Source organism: Poecilia latipinna, unplaced genomic scaffold (assembly GCF_001443285.1).
Source record: "Poecilia latipinna isolate Pla-1442-1.1 unplaced genomic scaffold, P_latipinna-1.0 Scaffold779, whole genome shotgun sequence".
Taxonomy (NCBI): domain Eukaryota; kingdom Metazoa; phylum Chordata; class Actinopteri; order Cyprinodontiformes; family Poeciliidae; genus Poecilia; species Poecilia latipinna.
Window position 1 is genome coordinate 302,553 of NW_015113395.1, and position 26,991 is coordinate 329,543.

Below are 26,991 nucleotides of genomic sequence, written 5' to 3' on the forward strand. Positions count from 1 at the left end.
AAACCTTTCCACCCTTCTTCCACCATACTCAGCCCACAAAAGTTTATTTTTATGTGGGGTTAATTTTTATGGTATAAAACAGCCAGGTAAGAAATTTTGTGTTGTAACTGATAACCAAACTTTCTTACATAGCTGTGTTGATTTAGTTGCATATTTTGGAAAAATACCATATTAAAAGTCCCAGTTGTGAGTTATCAGTTACTTTTAGATAAAAATTTATTTATTTAAAATTTTGTGGGATTAAAAGATTCCACAAGGAGAATCTTTAAATCATATAGGGTACTTTTTTTCTTTTTAAACTCAAGGTCATCCTGTAGTGGCCCATTCCATATCTAAGGTAAATATAAGGAATTTATACCTTTAATTAAAAAGTTAAATGCAACATTGACTAGTTTATTTTTTTCTCTTCAAAATGTGTGTATCAAGAGGTGTAAACATGGTTTGTTGTTAAAATGTATACATTACCTCATTGAATCAGCCGCATTTGCTTTACATTTTTACTGACGGAGTCCTTTTATTTTGAAAGGACAACCGGAAGCGCGCTGTATTGATTCTTACTTTCCGTGATGCTAACGTTGCGGTTTCTAGATGAGGCTGGCTAGTGTCTGGTCCATAAGGATGAGATTGTTTTTATTTTAATTAGATTTATATTTTCATACAATATAAAGCCAGGTGTTTTAGATCCATTGGAGCTGAGGTGAAAATGAAGACACCGACATTCGTAACGTTAACGAGCACCAAGGCAGACGGACTCTGCTGTTTCCGTTGATGTCAAAGGGTACTGACTCCTCTGTCTGTTCACACATCCTTCATATTTCTGGCAGAAGATTTTTATTTGACTTGTATGTTAATTTGGAGTTAATGTGTGTGTAGAGCCTCTGTTTCAGGACCTCATTTACGACAGAAACCTCTCGGTCATTGGAGAGTCTCTGTTAGCTAGCTAGCACAACTAAAAAGCAGTAATAAAACCAGGGAAATAATCCCACTTTAGTTTTATTTTTAAAACTATTTTACAGTGATAACATAGCTTAAGATGAGGCCAAAGTTGTTACAATATAACATAATTATTTTTACATTTTAAATGTTTACCCAGTGTGGTAGACATGGGGTTTTAATAGGTTATCCAATCACAAAAATGCCTATAAACGCTATCTTGCAACAAGTATTGGCCTTCTTTCCTTTACATACACATTGATATATTATTCTTTGCAGCTACAACTGCTTCAGTTATTTTGGTAAGGCTTTTTCTAAATGTTTAAAAGTGCATTTATGACCATTTCTACTGTTATGTATTTGTGAGGTCAAACACTAATGTTGGCTCCCAGTCTCTGCTTTACTTAATCCCAAATATTCTCTATCAGGTTGAGGTCAGGACTCTGGTGCACTGTCCTTTTGGAAATTAAATGCCCATCTCCAAAGAGTTTTCTTAGCATTAAATGTTTATTTCATTTAAACTAATGGGGAGAAGAACCAAAAACCATAATATTAACTCTGTTGAACTTTACATGTTGCCAGAAGCAGTCATAAAAATTTATTTGATCAGGATTTACCTTTACACAAAACAATTTATTCAGTGTAATGAATATTGAGTAATCCTAGTGTCTCAATGAGTTATTGATCTGTATAACTGAAATAAAGTCTGATGTTTTATACCTTACAGTTATTGAAATTGTTGATTTTTTTTATTTTGTTAAATTTGTTTTATGTTCTCAGATGAATAGGGTGTGTGAGACTTTTCAAAACATAAAATTTTGTTAGATTTTTGTTCACTTTGTCTCTACTATGTAAGACTACTATCACAACACAATGCATTATTAATAACAGTAATAAATGATGTAATAAAAAAGCTAATTCAAACTGTCTTCTTTAGTTAATTTGTATTGTTTTATCTACAAAGTGTGGTGCTAGAAAAGTTTGAAAACTTAACTTGAAAATACTTGAAAAGTGCTTGAATTTTACTGTGGAGAAAACCCTGAAGAAAACTGAAATAAAACAGGAAAATCTAGTCAAAAAGAAGAAACCATAAATGTGCCCAGCAACTGATGCATAAAATAAACTTTACAGAGAACAAACAGAATATATTTTAAATATTAAATATTCTCTGTCATTCTTTGTTGTCTTATCAGGTCCTGCCTCCAATGAAAAAAAATTTGATTTCTGATTTTTTTGGGGGATGATGGACGCCCCGTCCCCTAATCAGAGCCACCCTGCCTGTCCGCCGTGGGCGGTCCAGAACGGCTGGTCCTCTGATGCTCCTGCAGGACCTGTTTGCAATCCTCTCCCCCACCTCCAGCAACTCAGCCTGGCCTGTGAACCCAACCAAAACCCGAGTTACAACCACCTGCAGGCATCTGGTGTTTACTCTAAGAGTGATGTTGCTGCCTTTTCTACCAGGAGCAGCTCTCATCCCAGCATGCAGTATGTTTGTAAAAATGGTCAGAGCATTCCTGATGTTTTATCCCCTACTATCCAAGAAAGGAACATACCGCCATGCTCTCTTCCATATAATGAAGCGATGCCGCCAGTGCAACATTACTCCCCTCCTAACCCTTACCAGGCAGTAGATCCCTCATCATATTCTCAACATACATATCGAAGTCTTCTGAATCAGCCACCAGCTCAAAATGCTCTTCCTGTTAGCTCTTCGTGTGTTGAACCTCAGTTAAACCATAATCAACACCTTGCATCCGACGGGGGAAACTCGGGATCTTTTGTTGGATTTAATGAAACGCTGACCTCACCCAGCGCTCCCATCCAACAGCAGCCTCTGTGGAGCATCGCAGCACTCTCTAAAGGTGAGCTCTGTGTGGGTTTGGTCATAAATAACATCAGAGGAATCAGAATAAAATGTTCAAAATTAATTAAAATTAAAACGACTTCTCCAGCTGAAGTTTTTATTTGTATTTTTTCAGGGAGCATAAATGACTTTGTGCCCACTGCGTCTCCACTGGATCATAATTTGACACCTCAGGTTGGTGAATGAACATTAAACATCATAAATGGTAGCTTATGTAGTCAAAAAGGAGCCATTAATATTTCTCAAACTTGAAATTTGATCAACTGCCAGAAGTTTTTTGGCAGGTGAAAAACTTCTGGCAGTTTGACTGGAAGATAAAAATCAATGTAAGTTCATTTCTCTGCAGTCTCCCAACTCTGAGTCCCATTACGGCTTGAATCCTGAACTGTTACCAAGCGCTGTAAGTCTGTTTATCTCAGTTCTTTAATTTCTCTCAAATTCTGAGCTCTAAAAACAACTTTTCCTCACATTATGTTTTCCATGAAATATTTTAGTTTTAAATGTCTTCACATTCAGCTTTTCAGCATTTGAAAAGTAAAACATCCAATATTTGCCTAATCGTATTCATTGTTACATATTTGCAATAACAGCTGGTTGATCATGAATAATTAATTATATATCTTTACCTCTGAGTATAGTGAAATGTTTAAAGGGAAGCTGACAGACCTCTCTGTCTCTGTGAAGGTAAAGGTGATGGCAGAGGACAGAGCCGAGTGGGACGGAAAAGTTTTCATCTCTGAGCATTTTTCTCGCCTGCCTCCTCTGGCGACCACTTCCTGTGTCACAGAGGACAGAGGTGAACAGATTCTGTCTCAGATGTTCTCCGTCATGGATTTAATTCAGTAATGCAGCTGTACACACATGAAACTTTGCACCAGTAATTTTATCTGATTGCTGCAGGTAACGTAAGCCCCTTGGCCATCCGCTCTGTTACTTACTGCGTCCCCTGTGATGGTCAGACGGCGCTGCTCAGCCGACTGCCACTAGGGGCGCTGGTTACTCCCTTCTTTAATCAAAATGAATGTCAGGTCAGGTTTTATACTTATTAATGTGAGATAAATAATCATCTTTGTTGTTAAAGCATTTTCCAGTTGAAGACACGTGTGTGTTGCCACAGTTGTGTTGATTTTTAAAACATTTTTTTCCACCAGAAGCCGATTCCTCTATGCAAACATGCAGATTGTGTGATGGGCTGTCGTTGGTGCGGCGCCTCCATGTGCCCAGCGATGGGCTGGCAGGACTGTGGGCAGAGGTTTTACTGCCCCTTCTGTGGGAAACTCAATGAAGGTAGAATTTAAAATCAGTTTGGTTTGGAGATAAAAATAGAAACATCTGACAAGGGTGCTTGAAATCCTTGAAAACGCTTCAATATCAAATATACTATCAAACATAGGAGAAAATAGCAAAAATAACATTTCCAGTCATATTGTCCGTTTTGTTTGTTTTTTTATTTGCCTTCAATAACTTCAGTTTATCATTGCAACGATAAATCAAAATTCTCGTAGGAATTATTTTTTTTGACGATAATCGATAAAGAATAAATTATACAATAAATGCTTAGTAATTCAGTTTGTTTTAATTTATCTAAATGTTGTTGTTTTTTACTGGATCTCAGTGCCGTGGCAGCAGTACCAGCCCACTAACGGAGCAGAAGGGGTCCGGGTTGACCAAGACAAGAGGCCTGAACTCAGCATGGGGTCGTATGAAATACTGAACTCAGACAAGGTAAACTTCCCACTCTGCAGATTTGGCTTTATTTTCATTTTCCCTTCTGAACCTGCTCTTCAGTAAGTTCTTTTTTAATGCATATGTTCTTTCATGAGATCATTTATAATGCAAGTGGTTTTCTAGAAGGAAATGTGAGTTGAAAATGTGTTTCTTTCGCTCCAGGGTGAAGCTGCTGCACTTCTTCTAGCTATAGATGTTTCTGCCTCTGCACTGAGAGGAGGACACTTAGAATTTGTCGCTCAGCAAATACACACATTGCTCACCTCACTGGTCAGGTAAGCACATTTCTTACAGAAATATTCATTATTTTCTGTTGGTCACATAAAGTTCCTGTTAAAATACATTGTAGTTTATTGTTGTAACTTGACAAAATGAGAAAAACTCAAAGGATATAAATGCTTTTACATTATCTGTAGTTTTTGGTCCAGTTTGGAAACATCAGGTTTGATCATTTTCTTTTGCTTGTTTATTTGTAGAGAGGCAGGAGACGCTTCGTCAGACCTCCGTGTGGGTTTGATGACGTACGACAGCAGGATCCACCTGTATGACCTCAGTCCTGACCTTTTCCGTCCTCACATGCTGGTCATCGCTGAGACGGAGGACCTGCAGCTTCCTGTGAGGGAGGGGCTTCTGGTGTCCCTCAAAGACTGCATAGAAAGTATAGACAGGTAACGAAACACATCAGCCGTTCTGACAGTTGTGTTCTTGTTTCTTGATTTGATCTGATGATTTTTTGCACGTCATTCAGAGGATTCAAAATTCTGCTTGTAGAGTGTCAGATGTAGCTCTTTAATTGTCATTTTTGTGGGCGTTTAAATGGCCCTGTTCCTTTTTTATATGGGAAGTAGAGCTGTAGCTGACAATTAGTTTGCTAATCGATTAATAACTGGATAGCCAACAGTACTTAATCAGGAATATTTTACAGAATTTGATCCAGTTGCAAATGTTTCTACCATTTCAGCTCCAATGGGAGGTTTGGAAATGTACTCCATCATTAAGTAAGAATGATGGAGCACAAATGGTTTGTAATAACACCCACATCTCTTCCAGAATCATAAACAATTGAGATCCTTTCTTTTGTCTGCAGTGTGTTGCAGCTCATTCCTCAGTTTGGTGCTGAGTGCAGTGACTCCAGTGGACTTTCCATTGAGCTTCCTGTTAAAGCAGGCCTGGCTGTACTGCAGGTAATCAATCAATAAACATGTTGCTTACTCTCGCCACTGTTTTCTTCCTAAATGCTAGAGATTTGCAGAAACTGAGATTATTTTATAAAACATGTAGGGCCTGAAGTGTCCAGGGAAACTGCTTATCTTCCACACAGCTGCCCTGATTGAGACGGGACACACAAACTCTTCCTCAGGGTTCTTTGGGACCAACAAACCAAAGGTAAATCTAACTGTAATAGTCTATACATTAGTGAGGTACATTCAGTTCATGAAACATTTCTCCCCTCCTTGTGTGTTTTCTATAGTCCATCTTCCAGCCATCAGAAAAGGCCATCTCATTGGCTAAAGAGTGCATCAGCCAGGGATACGGCGTCCACATGTTTGTTCTCTCCCAGCAGGATGTGGGCGGGGCTTGGCCGGGCCACATTCCATTTCTAACTGGTGGAGCTCTGCACACCTACGGCTACCTCCAGGTGCACCAGCAGCTCCGCCCACTGTGGCTCTTTGGTCTTTTTTTTAATGGAAAGTTTGATATTTAAGGAATTCTGCTGAGAATTTTGCTGACCTTCAAGCCATTGTTAAATAGCCATTTTTCATACTGCTGTACATTGTGATGAAAAATTTCAGATTGTACTTCTCAAACTTAGACTGAGAAGATTAATTGGATTAATTGTGATTAATTGTTTACTGAAATAATCATCAACAAATTTAGTAATCAATTAATCATTAAATATCGTATACAGATTCAGATCTGCTGAAAAACATAATCAGAGTATAATTAAGCCACAACATTTTGCATTTAAGATAAAAACAAAACATTTGTCTGTAAATATGTTCTACACAGAATTCCCCTCAAGTTCCTCAAGGGCATTATTCCACTTTAACTTTTGTGACATTTCCATCGCAGGGCGAACTGGACAGAGAGCGTTTCAGCACGGATCTGAAGCGGATTGTTGAGACGGAAACCGGCTACAAGGCTGAGCTCAGGATATTCGTCAGCAAAGGTGAAAGAAGATTCTGATGTTTTCACTCCAGCACTTTTCTTTATAAAATGTCTGATTTGACTGGTTTTATTTGTGTTGCCAGATTTGCGCGTGTCTGGTTGCTATGGGCTATTTGTCCCTGGATCGAACCCTGGACACATCGCCATGGCAACGCTCGACTGCAGGACAACTCTGGCTGTGGAGCTGGCCCACAGCAAAGCTCTGGATGAGACGAGAGGGGCAGCCGTTCAGGTGAGTTAGAGAAATGGGTGAAGACGCATCAAACACATCGCCTGTTTTGGCTTTTTATGATTTCTCTTCCTTATATTCTTCCTTTTGGACGTTCTTACTAATTATTTATATTAGGCACAGGGATCAATAGCTGTAAAACAAGATGTTATGATTTTTAAAACAAAATCTTTACAGTGGAGACATTTTAAACTGTTGTTAGCATCTATTAGCGTGACTAGCATGTTGATTAATTTGGTCTCAGCCATCTTCAGTCTCTTGGAAAGTCGACATTGGATGCATTGCTTTTTTCCAATAAATCAATTGATTGGATGTTAAATTGAAGCATTTATGGAAATAAATGACATTTTGTAACATTATGTCTTCCAGGTCTTTCGTACAATGGAAGTTTAATGTAACATGAAGCATTATGTAATAATTTTATGCTTTTTCATCCCATGCACCAGGCCGTCCTGTCTTACACTTCCCAGACTGGAGAGAGAAGGACCAGAGTTCACACTTTGACACTGAGATGCTCACGCCACCTACAGGACACTTTCAGGAACTACCAGGCTGAAACCCTTCTCACTTTCTACTGCAAGAAGAGTATGAAATATGTTCTGTCACTGAAATATATAATAGTTATAAAAGCTTCCACTGTTTGCAACAGGATGATTCATTGTGATTTATCAATTTGAAAAAAAAGTTTGAGATTTGAACATTTTCCAACTTAATATTGATTGTTTAAATAAATTTAAAAACCTTTAGTAAGTCCTACATATTTATAGGTTGCCTTTAAGTCATAGAGGAAGGCTTCTTTTCATAGAAACAATTGCATTTTTAGTGCAATTGCTGTTAATTAGTATCTTCCTCTGAGTGCTGTTTGTAATATTGATTCTTTTTAATTTTTTTTACAATATGCTGAATTACCATTACAGACCAATAGTTGGTAAAGTTCAGAGGTCAGCAACCTTTAAAACCCACAGAGCCATTTTTGCTTTTGGTTCAGCCAAATATGATTTGTTGAGAGCCTCAAAAGCTTAAAAAAAAGGTAGTTAATCGATTGTAGAAACTTTAACAATGAAAAAATATGTTTCTTTAATACTTCAGTGAATAATAACAATGTTACATATTTAACTTTACCACCATCATAGTTAAATGACAAAACTTGGTAATTTAAGAGCAATTACACATTTCTGTGGTTACTTTGTTTTAATTCTACCTTCCTTTCTGTGTCTGTCAAGTGTACTGTGCTGTGTTAGAGCGCCCTCTGCAGGAGCTGAGGGAGGAACTGCAGACTGATGTAACAGAAGCTCTGGCTTCTTACCGCAAACACTGCTGCTCGTCTTCAGTGTCTGCTGGCCAGGTGAGGTAACAGCTGCACACAAACACATGACTGTATTTACTATTTCCAAATTTAACTTCAGTATAAATTGTTTTAAAGCCTTCCAGATGTTTAATTGCAACAATAAAAAACTACTTCTGCTTTGTTTTTATTTTATTTTAACCTTACTGTGTCGTGTTCATTCTGCAGCTGGTGCTTCCTCAGTTCCTGCGAGCTCTTCCTGTTTACGTCAACAGCCTGAGGAAGAGTGAGGTTCTGCTGCCGGGTCTGAGGAGCTCCGTCCACCAGCGGCTGCAGCAGCGCTGCCGGGTGCTGGGCCTTGACACCCGCAGCACCGTCCGACACTTCTACCCACTGCTGCTGCCTCTGGTTGGTCACCAACACATCAGACTTATTCTTGACACAACAAACATTAAATAAAATATTCAACCCAAAGTTTGTGTGGATCAAAATATTGCATCTTGGGAGACATTTCCGTTTATCTGCTGCAAAATAATAAGGCGACCATCAAATTTAGTGTGTTCTTTTCTTTCTGCAGCTGCCTTCAGTCGACAGCTCCAGTCCTCCAGACCCACAGGGGGCGCTACGGTGCACCAGTTCCAGCCTGGACTCCAGAGGTCTGTACCTGGTTCACGCCCCCTTCACTGTGCTGCTCTGGGTTGGCACTCAGGTCCCTGTGGGGACGCTTGTTGAGCTCTTCAACGCCAGCTGCTTCTCGTCACTGCCTTCAGGCGAGGTGGGAGGAAACACCGATTTATTTATTTATATTGAACATGCAATAAAAAGTAAAAACAAAAATAATAATAACACTAAGAGACATGCAAACTGTTAAAAAAAGATCATATAGAAGACAAAAGATGAAACACTCATGATTCATCTGCGTAAAGATTAAACCACTTAGAGAAAATATGTTTCCTTCAGAATATTGTAGTGATGGCATAGTTTGTACAACGTTTGTCATCCTTTAAGAGCCTTGATGTTGAGTAAGGCATTAATCTGACATCCTTCCGGTTTATGTCTTCCTCCTCCTTTCTCCTCCTGTTTGTTTAATCAGACCAACCTTCCAGCTCTGGAAAACCGTCTGTCCATCAGAGTCCGGTCACTCATCAACTCGCTCAACTCCGAGGTTCCCTACGCCCGCAAGGTGACATGGAAACACTTTGCTTTACTAGACAGAGTTTTGATGCATGTGATTAAACTAATTTTACACTATTTTAATACATTAAAAGGTTCTTTTACAGAGGCTGGACTAAAGAATGTTATTCTTAAAGGAATGAAAACATGGCAATGTGACAGATGCTAGAGCTTTTAAAAGAGCCTTGCTTAATTATTTTATTACGTAGTGTTATCATCGTGAAAATGTTATGTTTCTAATGTAATTATTTCATTATGTAAAATGTTAAAATTGTGCATTTATGAATCCATATGTTATATTTAAGTGTGTGTAACTGTTTTTGTAATAAATGATTTTTTTATGATGTGCAGCGTTGACTCAAGAAACGTTTTGTTTAGCGCTTTAATAAGTATCGTTATTTCTTTTTTCAGCTTGTGGTGGTGAAACAAGGCGACACCTGCGAGGAGGCGCTGCAGCGCCACCTGGTGGAAGACAAGAGTCCCAACGGAGGAGCGTCATATGCAGACTTCCTGTACCATCTCCACGTCAACTCTGTCCGTCTCCTGCTGTGATCCACACACACAAAAAGCCTGAATGCAGAATATCATGGTTTCGTTTTTATTGATAGAAGAATTATTGTAGTTTGAAAATATTAAGACTGTTCAGAGAAGTAGGATGTGCATGGAGATGTGCCCCTAAAATAATCACTTTTATCTATTTATTTATTTATTTATTCAAGAATGATGTGTTTATGTGAAGAGTTATAAAATGTGTTTTATTTTCTGAAATATATCTGTTGTTAATTTATCCATGTGTCAGAGATTCTCTAACCTCAGCTTCATATGTGTGAGAGAGAGAAAGTCCCTTCCTGTGGATTAAAAATAAAAAGAATGGAGATTTTAACTGAACTCTGACTCAAGTTTTCCCCGTTTTGCTCCCCAACATTGATGTAACGAACAGGGCAGCTGATGAAGATGTGACTCAGGAAGCTGAAAGGGCAATTGTCTAATCAGTCATAAGTGCCTAATAACACTAATTAACTGTGATTATGTTACTGCAGAAATGAACTGAACTATGTGGCTCAGTGAGCTGCGGCTCTTTAACCACTGAATTTCTTCATTGTGTTGCGGCGTGTTTAAGAGGCTGCGTGAAGTAATTTTATAGTAAGAAACATGTTTTAAGTACAAGCTGTAATGTAAATCTGTCAAAGATAATGTTCAACTGTAAAACCTTTACTCATTCAGCTCACTAGTAAAGCACTTACTCCGATGACTCACCTCACCATTATGCATCTTCCTACTCATGTTGGAAAAAGTCGTTTCTTCCTCTTAAGCAAATCTTTACTCGTTAAGTCATTAAAATGACTCATTAAAAGAAGTAAATTCTTACACTTTAAATTGCAGAAACTATGAAAAGTTTGAAGAAACGTAACAAATCCAGGCTTTATTTTCACTTACAGCTTTTTCTGTTGGAGATTCAAGATTTAAAAGTTTTTTTTAGACATGTTAATTTGTCATTTAAAATATTGGTTTTCATTTTATTTGCTCAATAGACATGAATAGTTCATCTAACAACTAAGCGAAAAAAGGAGCAGAAAGAAGGAAACACTTTTATCTGCTTCCTGTTTGCATAAAGAGAAAATTAGCTATTCAACTCAAGAGACTGTAACAGACAAATAAAGATAAAATATACACCAAACATCAGTTTATTCAATGCCACATCACGTCGTCATAATTAAGTGTCTTTTAAATGCAGAAAGAGATGCAGAATTTTCATCAAACATTGAAAAACGTGGTGAATGTAAAATTTAAAATGTTTGTAATAGAGAAAGTTACACAGCATTTTCAAGATTGAATGTTTTTTCTTCAATCTCCCAGATTTGCTAGAAACATTTAGAACTTATCAGACCAGTAATTATCTTAATAATACATGATACAAATGTAGTTTGCATCTACATATAGAGTAAATAGGAAGAATTTGTTCATGTATTCTGATTTTGCAAATGTAAACAATTTTACATGTCTATCATGCAGCGACTGTGAAACAATTTTAAACAGAACTGTATCTGGTCAACATTATGAGTCTTGTACACTAAAATTTATAGGTAACTCATTTCAGCACTGACATCCTTTGCTGTGATGAATCAATTATAGTTATTTCATTCATTCGTTAAGTAAACAGTTAAACATTAAACATGTCGTTTGTAAGGCAGGTTTTGAAGTCATAAACAAGCTCCCTCATATTTGCCCCTATTTGGAAATACGCACCATGCGGGAGGGAGGTGTGTTCGGTTACGTTGAGGCGCTGCGCCTGTGCGCAAAGTGTCCACCAGAGGGCGACATGGAGTCACCGCCTTCCCGTGGAGAAGCTGCAGCCTAATGAAGCGAGTCGCGTCAAGTCAGCCAGAGCGATCAGCGAAACACCGGAAAAAGACTTGACGCAATAAATAAACCACACTTGCGCCTTAAAGCATTAAGGCTTATGTTAGGCTTACATAACTCAGAGGTGAGTAGAGTAGTATTACTTCAACATATTTTTACACAAGTAAAAGTAAGAAGTAGCATTCCAAGAAATTACTCAAGCAAGAATAAAAATGTATTTAGTTAAAAAGCTACTCAAGTACTGAGTGACTGATCAAATAAATTAATATTTGGGCAAAAGAAACATTTTCAAATATTTTTTTTAATTAAAGTTTACATAAAATTAATCCCTATATGTCAGAACTGGGTAAAGTACTTCTAGGGACAATATATAGTGCTTATTATATCTTATAAATATCAGGATTATCTAGCAGGCTCAGTGGCTAGAAGATAACTAAACTGAATCTTTCAGGGTCTAGAAATTTAATTCTGATTCCGATTCCAATTTTTAGGTTCATGATTTGATTAAAAAATTATTTTTAATTCAGAAACCAATTCAAATGGTCTAAGTTAAGCTGATAAGAGGGAATGACAGTGACAGCAAATAAAACATTTATTTAAAACAGTTACATATTCTATTAAATTCCATCTGTTTTATATTTAAACAAAAATAGCTTTGTGCATAAAAATCTGTAGCTTAAATTCCCAGTATTAGGTCAGCTTAGCCCACCAGCTTTATCTTAAATAAAAAAATATCAAATAATTATTCAAAATATAATTTTACAAAAAAATTCAGCAGATTAAAATCTAATTTTGAGCATTTTTAGTCAATTGAAAATTCCCAGGACTTGGAATTGTGAAGGGACTTTTTTCTGCACCATAAGAGGTGTAAGGGTGTCTGTGTCTCATACATGTTTAATTTAAATATGCTTGTTCTTTCTTTATTGAAGTTACTTATTGGGATAAAGTATTCAGAAATCTTACTCAAGTAAGAGTAGCAAAAGTTCATAATAACTGTCCAGTAAAATTACTCAGAGGCACATTTCTTTCCTCCAAAACGTTACTCAGGTAAATGTAACTGAATAAATGTAATTACTTATGTGGATTTCCTATGTGCAAGATCAAAAAAATTCATTTTAATACCTTGTGAAAATAATAACCTTTAAGGATATATTAAAACTTATTTTCATTAAACCCAGGTTTCTATATTAGAAATGTTTTTCTTCTCAGAAATAAATGTCGTATTTGTAAGTCAAAGACATCATAATGCACAAATAAAAGCTTATTTGTGTATTAATATTTAATAAAAACTTCAGTCTATGGTTGATCAATTTCTATATTGTGTCTCACTTTGTGTATTGAGTTACTGAAATAAATTAAGATAACTTATAAATATTCTAATTTACTGAATGGAATGGAAATGTATGCATTAACGTATCCCATCCTAGATGAGATACTGATAGTCTTGCTCCAGTTTCTTTTTGTTTTTACAGCTAAAATTATTTAGAATGTGCTAAAAATATCAATGAAACAACAAAATAAATGTTGCATTTGCCTGTCTTTCTCTTAAATTAATTTTCCTAAATCCTTTATTCATTTAAAACTGTCAGACAAATCAGCTGAGACCAGTTAACACACATTTAGGCTTTATTACACGAACAAACTACATGTTTGCCTCGTGTGGACATCGTATTTTATTTTGAAAATCCAAAGCGGAAGTGGCCGTACTTGGCTCGCCCAGCTTTCCAAGCGGCTCCGTTGAGCGCGGTAGCTGTCAGATAGGGGAGTCAGTCTGACAGAGAAACACCCACACCGCCCGCTTCGTCTTTCTACAACCCCTCCGTCTCTCGGCGCCTGTTTATAGGCTTTTTCCACCGCTCCAACGGCCGGCTAGCTGCTGGGCGGACCCGCGTTGGTATTTTTTTTTATTTTTTTACACCGTTTTTTGCACGAACTGAGGGTAATTCTTTCGGAGTTGATTCAGGAGAAAGAAGCGAAAGAAACAGAGAGAGAGAGAGAGAGAGAGCGAGAGAAAGAGACAGGGGAGAGCCATGGCCACGACAACCTGTACGCGATTCACGGACGAGTATCAGCTGTACGAGGAGCTGGGGAAGTGAGTATCTGTGGTGTCAGCGTGTCTGAGTCGGTGGCACGGCTGTTTGCTGTGCAGGGAGGCTCGGACAGGCGGCAGCAGCAAGGCTGCAGAGCTGAAGCGGGCCAGCGGCTGTGTGTGTGTGTGTGTGTGTGCGCCCTTTTTCGGTATGTCAGCTTTCAAACTACTTTGCTCCCTGCCACACTCTCGAGTGTGATTTTGTATTGTTATTACAAATTAAATCCAATAAGTTTTGGCATATTTGTAGCACGCAGATTTTCTATTTATGGGTTTATTTCACAAGGGGGGAGCAGGGAAATTGTTGTGGTGAATACATTTCCACATGTGATGAGGCGAAAACTGCGGTTTGCAGAAAATGTTTTTCTAAGTTTGTGTGCCCTTCGCGCAGAGCGGGGATTTGTTGATATGCAGAAAAAAAGATCTGCTACAGCTGCAAGCATGGCGGTTTTTATGGCTTCTGTAATTATAGGGAATTTCTGTATAAATAATAAACCAATAAGAAAATGCATATGCTTTGGGAAGTTTTGAAGTTATTCTATTATTACTGCAGCTTTCATAGACCTCTGCTCGAGGGACAGATCTTTAAAAAAAGATTAATTTTTGTTGCAGTTAACACAAGCAAGGCATCATGGTATATCACCAAGTGTGAAGACTTGAAACAAAATTTTCTACTACTTTATCTGCCATCTAATTGTTTATTGGATGTTAATTTCCCTGCAACAGTGCTGTTGTATCTTATAACCCATTTTCCTAAAAGTCTGCACTAGTGTCAGACTGCAATCTGCACATAAGTAGGAAGCAAAACCTAAAGCATGAAATAGAAACAAAAAGTCAAAGTATTGCTAATTTCTCTAAAATTGAGCTTGAGTCAACCAAATAGTTTCAGAAAAGTTACAACATGTTCATGTTTGTCAACCTTTTCTACTTCCTGCAATTCCATATTTTGCTTTATTTGAGATTCAAGATGCTTAACATTTTATATCTGTGTTGAATTGCATTAAAGTTTTAGTGCTTTTTATTCCAGATCTCTGTTGTTGTTTTGAGACTTTAGCATTGCTTCTGGGTTTTACTTCACTTTGATCTTTCATTCAGTCTTCCACTTTCATCAGTCCATCTTTTTATTCCTGCGTCTGACATCTTTACTTGTTTCACTTTGAACAAATAAAATCAAGAAAAATATCAACAATAAATTTATAGTTTACCTTTTTACTGCAGTCCTACTGGAGCGCATGTGAGCTTAGCCTCCGCTTTATTATTTGCACTTCCTGCAGATAAATGGTTTAGTATTAGTAATCCACACGTGAGATCCACCCTGATTTTAAAAACTTTATGTTCAGTGATTTAATTCTTGCATCTAATTATTGAATAATAAAATAATTAGATGCATCCTTAATGCATGTGTATAACAATAACAACTACATCATCACTGCAAAGTACATGGTACTATTTAGCACAAGATGTCTTTAGTGGCAACACTAAATGGATCAGTGGACATTCCCAGATTGAAGCCATTTCTTATTAACTTGGCAATCGTCTTCAAAATCGTCTTAGTGGAAAAATTAATCGCTGTGATGAGGAAACCATTTTCTTTTGGCTTCAGACCAGAAAATTTTGCTCAGACTGAGATGTTTTTCTTTTGTTTTGTTTTGTTTTTTTCAGTGAGGATGACTTTCTATATGCCTCTCTGCCATAAAAACCTGATTAATGTTAATGAATAACCAATGATTACCTATATATATGTGTATAGTTTATCTTTCACCTTGATCCTTCTCTATTCTGGGATATTTTGTGTTGATTTCTTGTGCAGATTTTTAAAACAAAAGAAAACTATACTCACACAGGTCAGAAAATAGATCAGAAATGTAAAAATTTTGGGCAAAATTAAAGGAGCGTGAATATTGTTTATAGCATTGTAAATAATAATGTAAATAAATAATGTTTGGATATTATTTATTTTGATTCTGTGTTATTTTCAATAGAATACAGAATAATTTTTTTTACCTTATTATACCTGGATTTGCAGCAGGTGTATTAATTTAAAACAGGCAGTCTGCACACAGGCAGTCTGTGTGCAGACTGCCTGTGTCTGCACAGGCAGTCTGTGCAGGCTGCACAGACTGCCTAATTGTGTGTTTGCTTTATAGATTGTCAGTTTTTGTTGTTTATATTATTTATCTGCGGTTTTGCAACAGAAGACCTGAAAAAAATAATTGTAAGAACAAGAAAAGAGTCAGAAAAGACAAACAGGTTTAGTAATTTACTGTAATTGTTTGCTCAGATGTTGACTGTCTGCAGAGGGATGCATCTTAATAATGCTAAGTTTCAATGTACAATAGAATAACCTCTAAAATGAAAGAAATAAACAGAAAGAGAATGTAGGGTGTAGATTTAGTTTGGTATTATTTGATTGAAAACAAGGCAATCATTTAAAGTTTAAATTCTGAAATGTTCATGATGTTTTTGATGCCGTCAACGGCTGATGAAAATATATCTGCATATGGAAAAACAAGTTTATTTATGTTGCTTCGTTTGTACACAAGGTATGCAAAGGTGATTTATAGAAGCATGAAGAAAGATGTTTCCATCCCAAAATATCAACATTATTTGAACGCATGTAATTCATACTTGTAGAGCAAAAACGACTAAAGAAGTGCAGCAGTGCAGACTGTCCGTTGCACACCTAAAAGGCAACAGGAGCAGATGTTCAATGTCTCTGAAAGCTCCTAAAGTTGATCTCCTTCTAATGAAGACCAAAATTTAGGGCCAACAAGGTTAATGATTTTTAAATCATTTATTGAAACCTAATCTCAACACATTCCAGGAATGATTACATCTAAACATTTGGATTTTTCAAAATTTCTTTTAGTTAATTTGAAATAATGCTTCGGTTAATTGTTTGCTCCTTCATGCAGACATCTTTATGAATAAAATACACTCATACCATATTAAAAGCAGACAATATTTAAGCACAGCGACCATTGAAGATTGTCTAATATCTGCATAATTCAGGTGCTGCCGCTGCTGACGTTTCAGTCCAGGCTTTGGGTCTTGTAAAAGCAAGCAATGATTATATCTGAGAATCTGGAGGGCACATATGGCTGAAGGGGGTTGGTTGGATATATGCTGCAGTTTATCCAGGGAGAGCTTTAAATTCAGCAGTAAAATGTTAGGTTCTGTATAAACTGCAGCCATAAAAGGCAGGTCTGACTCTCACCAATAGTTTCAATGATCAATCTGGGATCTTAGAATAGTGTGGCTCAGCCTTTCAAAATCCCACCGAGTTAAAACAAAAGCTTTACCTTCATTTAAAGCTTTAGCTTGTAAAAGGTTTCCTGGAATAGTGAATAGTTTCTCGAAGTCAAAATGAGAACCAAGCATGACTCTCTAGCCTTTAATGTGGCTAAGAGGCTGAAACCTACCCAGATTTATATGGCAAGATGCAATTAGCACTGAAAAATGTGCTTCTGGAGTAATTTGATCTTCATCATCTGCATGAAGAGATTTCCTAAAAATGGGTCCTTAGGGGAGCATGCTAATGGAGAATAAAACTGGCCTGAGAACAGAACCTTGGGGAACTCCACCCTGAAACCTGCTGCTAGTAAGGTAGACCTTAAAATATTAAGATGTTAGGCTATATCAAAGGCAGCTTTACAGCCCAAAACAAGAATAATTGATGATATTTTCAGGAGAATCTGTGACCGAAAAATACTTTTACATAAAATAATCTAGTTATATTTAAACGTAGTCCAGGAGAAAAACACAAAAAGTATTTTCTCTCTGAATTCATGTTAATGTTGATGTGTTTTTGAGTAATTTTGAACATCATAATTAGTTGACAGGTGAATTAGTAACACTTGTAGATTTTCATTTTTTATGCCAGTGTTAATCTAAGCTTGTTTTTGTTATAAATGTTTCAGACTCACGTCAGGCGTCTGGTATGCCCCACAGAGATGATATCTTAGTTATTTTTCTTGTCATTTGACAAGCATAAATAGTTTTGTCCACCAGTGTGACTCCACACACACCACCTGGGGATAATAACACGTTCTCTGCTGCAAAGCTTGCTCCTCTCCCAGGAGCAATAACTCTGGCTGCTGGGAATGTTTCTTATTCTTCAGGTTTGGCTCTTGAATAAAAAGAAAAGAAAATATAACCTATTAGTCGGGCTTTGATCTTGTGTGAGTGACACTAATCCTGCTCTACAAGTCGTCTTTGTCAAATGATTATAATTACCCATCCATCTCAGAGGAGGGAGTTCAGGTGTAAGTGGCTTGGCCTTGAGATAATAATGCTATCCATGACTCTGTAATACTAATACCAAGGATCTGAGGAGGGATAATTATTGTGCTCTCACTTTTGGCTGCTGTTCCTTCCTATGTGGGACTTGTGACATTTAAGCTTCGTGACTTTGTTCGCCTATTACAGATAATATCAGCCTTGGCTGTCTACAAGCAGTTCTTCTTTTACACAAATTGGCATAAACAAACTCCTAAAACAGTTCCTAGAAAGCACGTTCTTTGATCTTTTCTGTGCCGTGGCGTTCATTATAAGTTTTTACAGTGAATTCTGCAGCTAATATAACGCATTTTCACTTTAAAATAACACTGGTTATCAATTAGACTTTGGCAAACAGCTGTTATTGTGAAATATTTGTGCGCTGCTCTGCTGGTGGTTTTTCTTCGATAAAAAGTAGATTTTTATCTCGGTCATATTTGAAGCTTTGGTGTACAGATTTACATGTTGTGCACTTTGCAATTAGAGATTTTCCGACCAAGATTTTCCATTCTGAGGATGATGACACGCAGGTTCTTGTTTTATATTTCAAGAACAAAATAAGAAATTACTAATTATCCCAATTTGCGTACCTGTTTTGTTAATTTCTGATTTTCACTGCTTGTTTTTATTTACCATTATGCACTTTGTTGCCTTTTTTTTAACGTGCTACCTAAATAAAATTGACATATACTAGGGTGGCAATAACACAACAAAAAATTACACTGTGCACAAGTAAGTCACATTTTTAAGGATTATTTTTAATAATCACTACCTACATCAGTTTCAGTTGATCCAAAAATGTTAATAAACCTCGTACAAGGATGTTTAAGAAAATAAATGTCATTTTGGGATTTTTAGCAGAATATCTAAATGGGCGCGATTATTGAACAACTATTATTCTATCATTTGTCTTTAATTTTCATCGTTTAAGTGAGAGTCAAAAACAAAAATCTCCACACGTTCCAATAAACATTTCATGTGATAAGTTTTTTGTTTTTAATGGCTAGCCACAACTTGGATGCATAAAAACCATCATCTTTCTGAAAGATGTTGACTTTTTCCTGCAACTCTGTTTGAAGAAAATGTCTTTTAAAACATGGGAGTTGATTAGGAGCCCATCTCCAACCCAAAAAAGTCTAACCAGGTCACCTTTAATAATACCAGTGCATACCAGTACCCCACTTTCACCTTGCTGGTGTCCATCTGGTGCTTCTCCCTCTCATTTCATCAGTCCATAAAACCTTTGAAAAATCTGTCTTCAGGTATTTCTTGGCCCAGTCTGGTCAGTTCAGCTTGTGTGTCTTGATCAGTGGTGGTCAGGTTTCAGCCTTCCTCACCGTGGCCATGTCTCTGCGCTCTGGACAACTTGTACTTTTAGGCACTCCAGGTAGGCTGCAGTTACGGAAAATGGTTTCCAGGAAGATAATGGCTTCCTGGTAGCATCAAACCCAGTTCATTTATGTTTTTTTTTTTTCCTCTCATCACGTTTCTTGCCACCCAGTTGACTATTTGCAACAAAATGTTTGGCAGTTCTGTGATCATGCCCCCAAATCTAAGCAATTTCAGGATTCCTCTGAGAGACTTTTGGTAATTTTTGACTAAATTTGACCAATCTTTTTGCTTAAATCCATTAAGCGTTCAAGTTTGTTCATCTTGGAGTTGGAAAATATGTCTAAAACATACAAGGTCGAAATACTCATGTCATACTAAATATTTGTGCACACAGCAGAACGCTATCAGAGGAGAATATAGATGATTAATGGAAAAATGTTCAACTCTTTCAATCTTTCTGATTGATTGGCCCATCTCTATTTGTGATTCACCAACCATTGATCTCTGAAGGCATATGTTTGTTCCTTAACATACAGATCTGAGGTTACGTCTGTTGAGTTTGTCCCTGGAGTCAAAATAAGACCTGATTCATTACCTTTTTTCTATATTGTGGAAATACTTATGATACATATTACAGACAATAGAAAACTGCTTGATCAGTATGGATAATTACTGCAAAATATAAGTAATTGTAATACTGTTTGTCTTTGAAAAAAATTTTTTTTGCACTGTTATGATTAATTTTAATGATGCTCTAAAACCTCAGAAACCAGTGGTTTAGGTTGTTGGTTTGCAGTTTGAGCTATTTTTTTTTCTTTGTTGGTTTTCTGCAAGTGTTATCAGTAAAGATGATGCATGATTGGATGTAGTTATTTGCTGTCTTTGAGTGCAATTGCATTTCTTATGGTAGTTATGAAGTAGCACATTTAATACAGTTTTGTAATAATTGTAATATTTGATGTATCACAAATAATTGTAATAATTATTATTGTAATAATTGTAATTGTAATAATTATTATTGTAATAATTGTAATTGTAATAATTATTCATGTTCTTTTCAATACTATTTTGTTTAGCTGCACAGTTATTGAAGAACTGTTTAATCCAAAGCGGTTTATTGGATTAAACCGCTTTAATCCAATAAAGCGGTTATTGGACACATAATAATAACTATTATTATGTGTTTGTAATAATAGTTGATGCTGTCTGACAGAAGACTTTCAGTCCTCTGCTTTGCCTGGTCTGAGTTTCAGTCCATCTGGTCCCACAGCTTTCACCTTTGACCTTGTTGGTCTGGAAGTGAAACCCAGTGTCACAGTTCAACCTTTCACTGTCAACACCCACTGGAAGCCAGACCGGCCAGATTGATCTGAGCCGGCCGAGGCTGAGAAGTTATTTAGAGACTTGAGAGTTTGCTGTGCAGCTTTTAGTACAACGCAGCTCATATTCAGCATTTTTAAATTATTCTATATGACTAAATGCATATTAAATCACATATTCTGCAGAAATAGGCTGTCTGAACACATCAAATATTACGTTTGAGTTGTTTGCTCTTTTGTTTGCTCTTATAGCTTCACAGTAGAAGTGTTTGTTTCTTTTGCTGTACGTCTCACCATCCACATGTGAGCACATTATCTAGAACATGCTGACTGGCTCTGAGGCTCCTCATGGGAGCTTATTAAGCAGATAAGTCTGGACAGCTTGGTCTTTAAATGTAGCTTTCCACGGTTACATTTGAGGAATATTAAGTCTGCTTGTAGCTGCAGTAAATCATCCGTCGTGTGTATTAACATGAGTATTCTTAGCAAAAACTGGAGTCATTATGCCAGCTAAGGCTCTGAAGAAGTTGCATGTAAGCAAAAGTTTGATAAACAGTGGAGATTTTCTGATGGACATAAATATATTATGAGCTGTTGATAAAAATCTGAAAATATCTTCCTTAAATTAATAAGAATATATTTTGTTTGTTGTTTGCAGGGGAGCGTTTTCAGTGGTGCGCAGATGTGTGAAGCTGTCGACAGGGCAGGAGTATGCCGCTAAAATAATCAACACCAAAAAGTTATCTGCAAGAGGTAAGAACTTATTTCAGTGTTTAATTCGACATGTAATCCCTGGATGTTATTATGCAGTCAGAACACGATGCATTCTGGAGTTGGGATTTTCCTGGTGCTAAATGTAGAGGCTGCATGAAGTCCACAGCTCTGGTGTAGCTCTGAAAGCTCTGCAGTCACAGCCAGTAATGAGAGAGAAAAGGACTCACAAGTTAACAGCTCAAGAAGATTGTGGTAGAAAAGTTGTGTGAAAAGAAAACGACTTACTTTGTCCCAAAAAGCTTCACAAACCTTAAAAACGTCCCATAATCTGTGGCTGGTGCCCCAGATTTCTTCCTGTTCTCTGAAGTTTTTCTTTAGTCTCTTACTAAAGTTATTTTTTTATGGATTGACTCAGTTTAAACACCGTGGTAGTTAATTATTCAAATGGCAAAATGCCACTCAACTGTCTGTAACCTGTGGATAATTTCTGTGAGTAAACTGCACTAGATGCTGATTGCTGCCAGTTTCTATGGGACCAGGGCGCCTCGCTGTTCGAATACTAGAAACTTTAGTTCCTGAATACTGGATGTAATATGTATAAATAAGTCCAGGAGTAAAAATGGATGCATATTCTAAGTCTAAACAAAAAACATTTCATTATGTTTTCTTCATTAAAGGTCTGCAATACATTCCAAGAGATCAAACAAAGTAAGGATTTAATCATTTATAGACTGAAATCCTGCCTAAAGGTTAGATTTCAGATTGTTTTTTAAATCATTTTGACCATGCCTCCATTTTGAAATGGTCTTTTACGAGCTCTAAAGCAATATTTTTAGAAACATTGTTGTTGAACTGTTTGGAATATTAACAGGAAAGACGTTGAGGAACCCTGGTTGTGTTTTCCTTTGATAAGGAATATGTAACTTTTTGAAAACAATGATTTTGTAGCCCCACTCCTAACAAAACCCTGAAGCTTTACTTCAGCTTGATACTCCACATCTACTTCTCTGTTGTATTTATGTGGTTGTTTTACAATTATCAAATATAGGCTGTAGTTACATTTTGGGTCGGTTTTGATGTTGCTGGTCTGCATGGAGGCATTTCTAGAATTGATGATGTATTGATTGTGAGCATCCTATCTCTTAGTAGCGATACTATAAAGATATTAATGCTCTCTTTTTTGTGTTTTCCATGAAAAACATAATTCTTCACACCCAGTGTTTTACTGTATATTAATAGGATATTGCTCACATTAAACAGGCATAAAGTCCTACTTGTAAAAGACGCTGTACTCAGGCAGCAAAGCCTGGTTTAGGCAGCACTGTGACTCAAACCCGTCCTGCTCCGCGGCGGTCACTGTCGTTCCTCACACCAACACTCGCCCGGTGTAAATCTCCTGCTGCCTCTGCAGCTCGCAACCGGAGACCCAGAGCCATGGCTGTGCCAGGTGGCACTCCACTGACAATACACACACACACACACACACACACACACACACACACACACACGCACACACAAGCACAAATGTCTTGTGCATGTGTGTAAATGTAGAGTGTGGTCAGAGGCATTTTAACAGGGGTTGAATGTCTGCTCATATCTGTTTGTGTCTGTCAGTTAACCTTTTACTGTGGGTATTAATTTCCTCTGGAAACAATTGCTCAGATGTCATTAAATCCACGCAGACAGATTTATGAAAGTACTCTCTGATAACAGTGGTAATGCACCACAGAGGTGAGGCTGTCAGGGATAATTGTTAAAAATTCAAAAGATCAGACTACTTACACCATAAAGTAATACGTTTCTCACCTTTAGCATGCTAACGCTAATAAGCTTTGTAATGTTAATGTTTAAAGCAAATTAATGCAGTTTCTGAAGCAGAGTTTATGTATTTAAAGCCCCAGAAAACAGAAGAAACTTAAGATAATTTATGAATATTAATGGAAATCAAAGATGTTTTTTTTTGTTTTAAGCTCTTAGGAGAGAGATTTTCAGAATTGTTCCAAGGGGTGCAGATGGTTGATTTGTAGATTTTTTTATTATTATTTTTTGGATTAACTGATTAAAAATTGGTGAGCAAAAGGTACTTGATATGAATTTTTTTTTTTACTGAATTTGAAGCAGATGAAGCTGAAACTGCTATTTCAGTTTTGGGTAAAACAAATTTACAGACAGAGGTTTTCTTTTTTTTATCTTAAATGCTAAAGCTATATTTTTTTTCTCCAGTTTTGGCTTAATTGCTGCTCTGAATATGTTGTTTCATTTTTTTGAGTCTATAAATTCCAGTTAACAATGACTAAATTTGTTAACAATTATTAGAATAATTCATTCATCACAATTAATCCGATTAATTGTTTCAGCCCTAGATACAAGCCATATCAAATCAGTTCATCTCCACTAACACACACAGTGTGACATCAGCTTTTCTCCAGCAATAAATGACTGATGACTATATATACAGCTTTGGAAGAAAATTTGGAGACCACTTAAAATGATCATTTTCTCTGATTTTACTTCTTATATGTATATGTTTGAGTAAAATGAACATTGTTGTTTTATTCTATGAACTATAGATAATGAGAAATGGTGAAAATAACAACAAAGATGCAGTGCTTTCAGACCTCAAATAATGCAAAGAAAACACGTTCTTATTAATTTAGAAACACCAAATACTAATGTTTCAACTCAGGAAGTGACCAGAAATCAATATTTGGTTTGAAGGTTTCAATGGGGTCAGTGCAGTGGTGTCTTAATTTTTTCCAGAGCTGTATATGTCAGAAAGGCTTGAACATAGAAACTCAGAGTGCTGTTAATTATAGTTTATAGAGAAATCGGACCTTTCCAAAGAAAACAATAATCGACCGTAAATCTCTGACCGGTTCATCTCCACTAACTGGAGGTCTATGTTTCCTCCTCAGCTGTTTTATGAAAGGCTGCAGCTGCTTGCAGATTTCTGAGGTACGGCATAATCTTCCTGCTTTAAGATTTGATGATCCGAGCCGACTGAACGGCGTGCGCGGCCTGCACTGCGCTCTTTACTAATGGATGAGCCATGTTCTCTGAAACAGCAGAGCAATGCTTGAGCCGCTGCATACGACTTCTACTCCAGCGCTAATAATAGCTCCATGACCCATCTGACATGGGCTGCAGCAGCAGCCAGGTTTTATGGCGATCTCCATGACTTACTGCTCTGCTTCACAAGTGAGATTTTCGCTGCTGATGTATTTCTCAGAAAGCAGGTAGGGTCAGAGGGTTTAAAGCGCCAGCCGAGGCCGCTTAGGAGGAGCGTTTGCTTGGGACGGGCAGATGGAGATGGGAGCTGCAGGGAGGCCGGGGGGTCATGGCAGAGAAGGCACCCCAGGCACTTGGCAGCTGAGGGCCATGCGCCTGTGCGCCTGCATGCCTTTTAGCACGGGACTCTCATCTGACTCTGCCTCTCTTTCACTCTGGCACACACATTCATGGTCATTCTGACAGTGAACTCTGTTTATTTACTGCAGTCACAGTGACTCACCCCCTTAAAAATCCCGATATCAGGCATCTGGGAATGGATGACTAAATGTTATTTGTGTGTTAACCCAAACACCCTGCTTGACTTCAGCCTTGCTTCTGTCCCGTATTGCAGACGGCAAGCGGCTAATGTCAATCCAGCTCATGTCAACAGGAAATATAGGGCAGGTCTGCTGGGCAAGGCTTCCAGCCAATCATAGCACTTGTTTATTGGCAGCGATCTGTGGACGACGGATGCCAGAGGTTCCTGTATGGCCTTGTAACATATCATGGTAGAGTGGATGTGTGTGTGCGTCTATATATATATGTGTGCGTGTGCACATGTGAGGTGTTTATTTTGTCTGAGACTCACCTGCAGCAGCAGCAGCAGAGAGCTGACCTGATTTCTGTCCCGGTTCTTTTGTGTCAATGTCAGATAAGTCGTGCGGAGGTACTTAAGTGAAGGCCTATTACATGTAAGGCTATTATAAAGTCAAATCACTCTGCTTATAATTACAAATGCCAGTAGAGCCTGTTTTATTTATAATACAGCCACAAGTTCAGCAGATTAGTTTGATTACACCAAACATTTTAACCCTTCATACTGATTTTTCTTTTCTGACGGAAATGATTCCTAAAAGATGATGGCTCACCGCAAATGTCACTGTTTTTAAAGTTCCCCTCTTAACTTTATTTGATGCTAACTTTTATAAGTTGCATAGAATAATTTGTTGCAAGTTGAAATGAGGACCGTAGGTAACGATCATCTTCGTAATCGATTATTCTGATGATTTATCGAGTGATCAGAAAAATGGCACATTTTGTAGATTTTTCATTTAACCTCTTAAGCTTATTTTATGCAAAATTAAGAATTATGTAAAAATAGACATCAACAAATAACTCTGTTAGTTTTTCTAAATAAGGAAATAAACATTTTATTCCGTAAAATGCAATAATGCTTTGTTTACACAGATTTCCTGATCCACTTTATTCATGGTTTTGGTTCTAGTTTTAATTATTGTTTTGATTCTTATGTTTCATTTTGCATATTTAAACTGTCTTTCAGTTTCAGTGTGGAGTGTTTTTTACAAAATTAAAGTTTATTGGTCAACTTGTATTACTGGAACATTTTATTGTCCAGCAAAATTTATTGTGACTGTCGATGTGAAAAATGTTAATTGGTGTGAATACTTTTGCTAAAAACCAGTTTTCCAGTGTCTACATTCCTTTAGTATTTTTAGGAAATGAGAAAAAAAGTGAGATTTAAACTCCATATTTCCCATCTGCAGTGAGCCATGCTGATCTTGTAAGTCAAATATTCTTGATCAGTGGTTATATGAGCTTCTCTTTGTGGATGTTTCCTCTTCTCCTGAGACGCCAGCGATGATTAACCCAAATGTATTCCTCTCCTCATCGCTTCCTCTCTTCTTCTCCAGCACGACGTCTCCTGCAGACTCTGCTGCATGCTGTCCTTGGGTTATCTCACTCTGCGCTTGTGTTCCTGTTTGCCACATATCTCCTCCTGCTTGTTCCTTCTCACCACTTCCTCTCTCATCCCCCTCCAGGACCGGTCCTCACCATCCTTCCTTTCTCCGTTATCTTTCTGCTCATTTCTTATTTACCCCACTGCTTCAGAGAGCGACAGCGTTTGGCTGACCGACAGCTTTAAAGAGAGGGGTTAAATGAATATTTGAAGCAGAGTGTAGTACCAGGGCTGCGCTACTTTTCCACAGTTGACTGTACACTCCTTACAGTCAGAGCAACGGCAAAATGAAAGCTCTGATTTAGATTCAAACTTCTTATACAGTGAAACAGAAATATAATATATTTGTTTGCCTTATTTTTCAAACTTTTAGCTGCACTAAAACATGGAAACGTTTTAGTAATAAAATAACTATTTACTACATTCTTACATTTTTTGATTTTAATGTTTTTTTGTGTGTTTCTTTATCTCCCTTTCCTTTCTTAAAAAGAAAGAACACATTTTTATTTCATTCATCTGTTGTAGGAGTTAAATTAATTTCAGAGTCC

General features: G+C 37.1%; 2 protein-coding genes across 41 annotated transcripts in view; both read left to right on the forward strand.

The window, feature by feature from the left end:
* Positions 1 to 541: 541 nt before the first annotated feature.
* On the forward strand, positions 542 to 22,980 carry LOC106955965 (protein transport protein Sec24C). 4 transcript variants are annotated; one of them, XM_015046426.1, is made up of 22 exons: positions 542 to 778; positions 2,127 to 2,795; positions 2,913 to 2,971; positions 3,144 to 3,197; positions 3,482 to 3,593; positions 3,698 to 3,825; positions 3,949 to 4,084; positions 4,413 to 4,522; positions 4,688 to 4,800; positions 5,002 to 5,193; positions 5,613 to 5,709; positions 5,807 to 5,911; positions 5,997 to 6,164; positions 6,599 to 6,695; positions 6,778 to 6,926; positions 7,370 to 7,508; positions 8,147 to 8,268; positions 8,437 to 8,616; positions 8,786 to 8,983; positions 9,302 to 9,391; positions 9,793 to 9,944; positions 22,941 to 22,980. In XM_015046426.1, the coding sequence occupies exons 2-21, from the start codon at positions 2,174 to 2,176 to the stop codon at positions 9,931 to 9,933; spliced, it is 3,012 nt and encodes a 1,003-aa protein (XP_014901912.1). In that variant the 5' UTR covers positions 542 to 778; positions 2,127 to 2,173; the 3' UTR covers positions 9,934 to 9,944; positions 22,941 to 22,980. The 4 variants fall into 4 exon arrangements, with proteins under 4 accessions (XP_014901912.1, XP_014901914.1, XP_014901910.1 ...); XM_015046428.1 differs by lacking the exon at positions 22,941 to 22,980 and having other exon boundaries at positions 2,127 to 2,418; positions 2,695 to 2,795; positions 9,793 to 10,269; XM_015046424.1 differs by lacking the exon at positions 22,941 to 22,980 and having other exon boundaries at positions 9,793 to 10,269.
* The window catches only part of camk2b1 (calcium/calmodulin-dependent protein kinase (CaM kinase) II beta 1), an 83,260-nt gene continuing 69,906 nt past the window's right edge, over positions 13,638 to 26,991 (forward strand). For 20 of the 37 annotated variants that reach the window (XM_015046430.1, XM_015046437.1, XM_015046441.1 and 17 more), the window contains exons 1-2: positions 13,638 to 13,834; positions 21,419 to 21,513. In XM_015046430.1, the coding sequence (XP_014901916.1) occupies positions 13,773 to 13,834; positions 21,419 to 21,513 (157 nt within the window). In that variant the 5' untranslated portion in view covers positions 13,638 to 13,772. The remainder of the gene's footprint in view (positions 13,835 to 21,418; positions 21,514 to 26,991) is intronic. The other 17 variants (XM_015046453.1, XM_015046469.1, XM_015046468.1 and 14 more) reach the window with 2 other exon arrangements.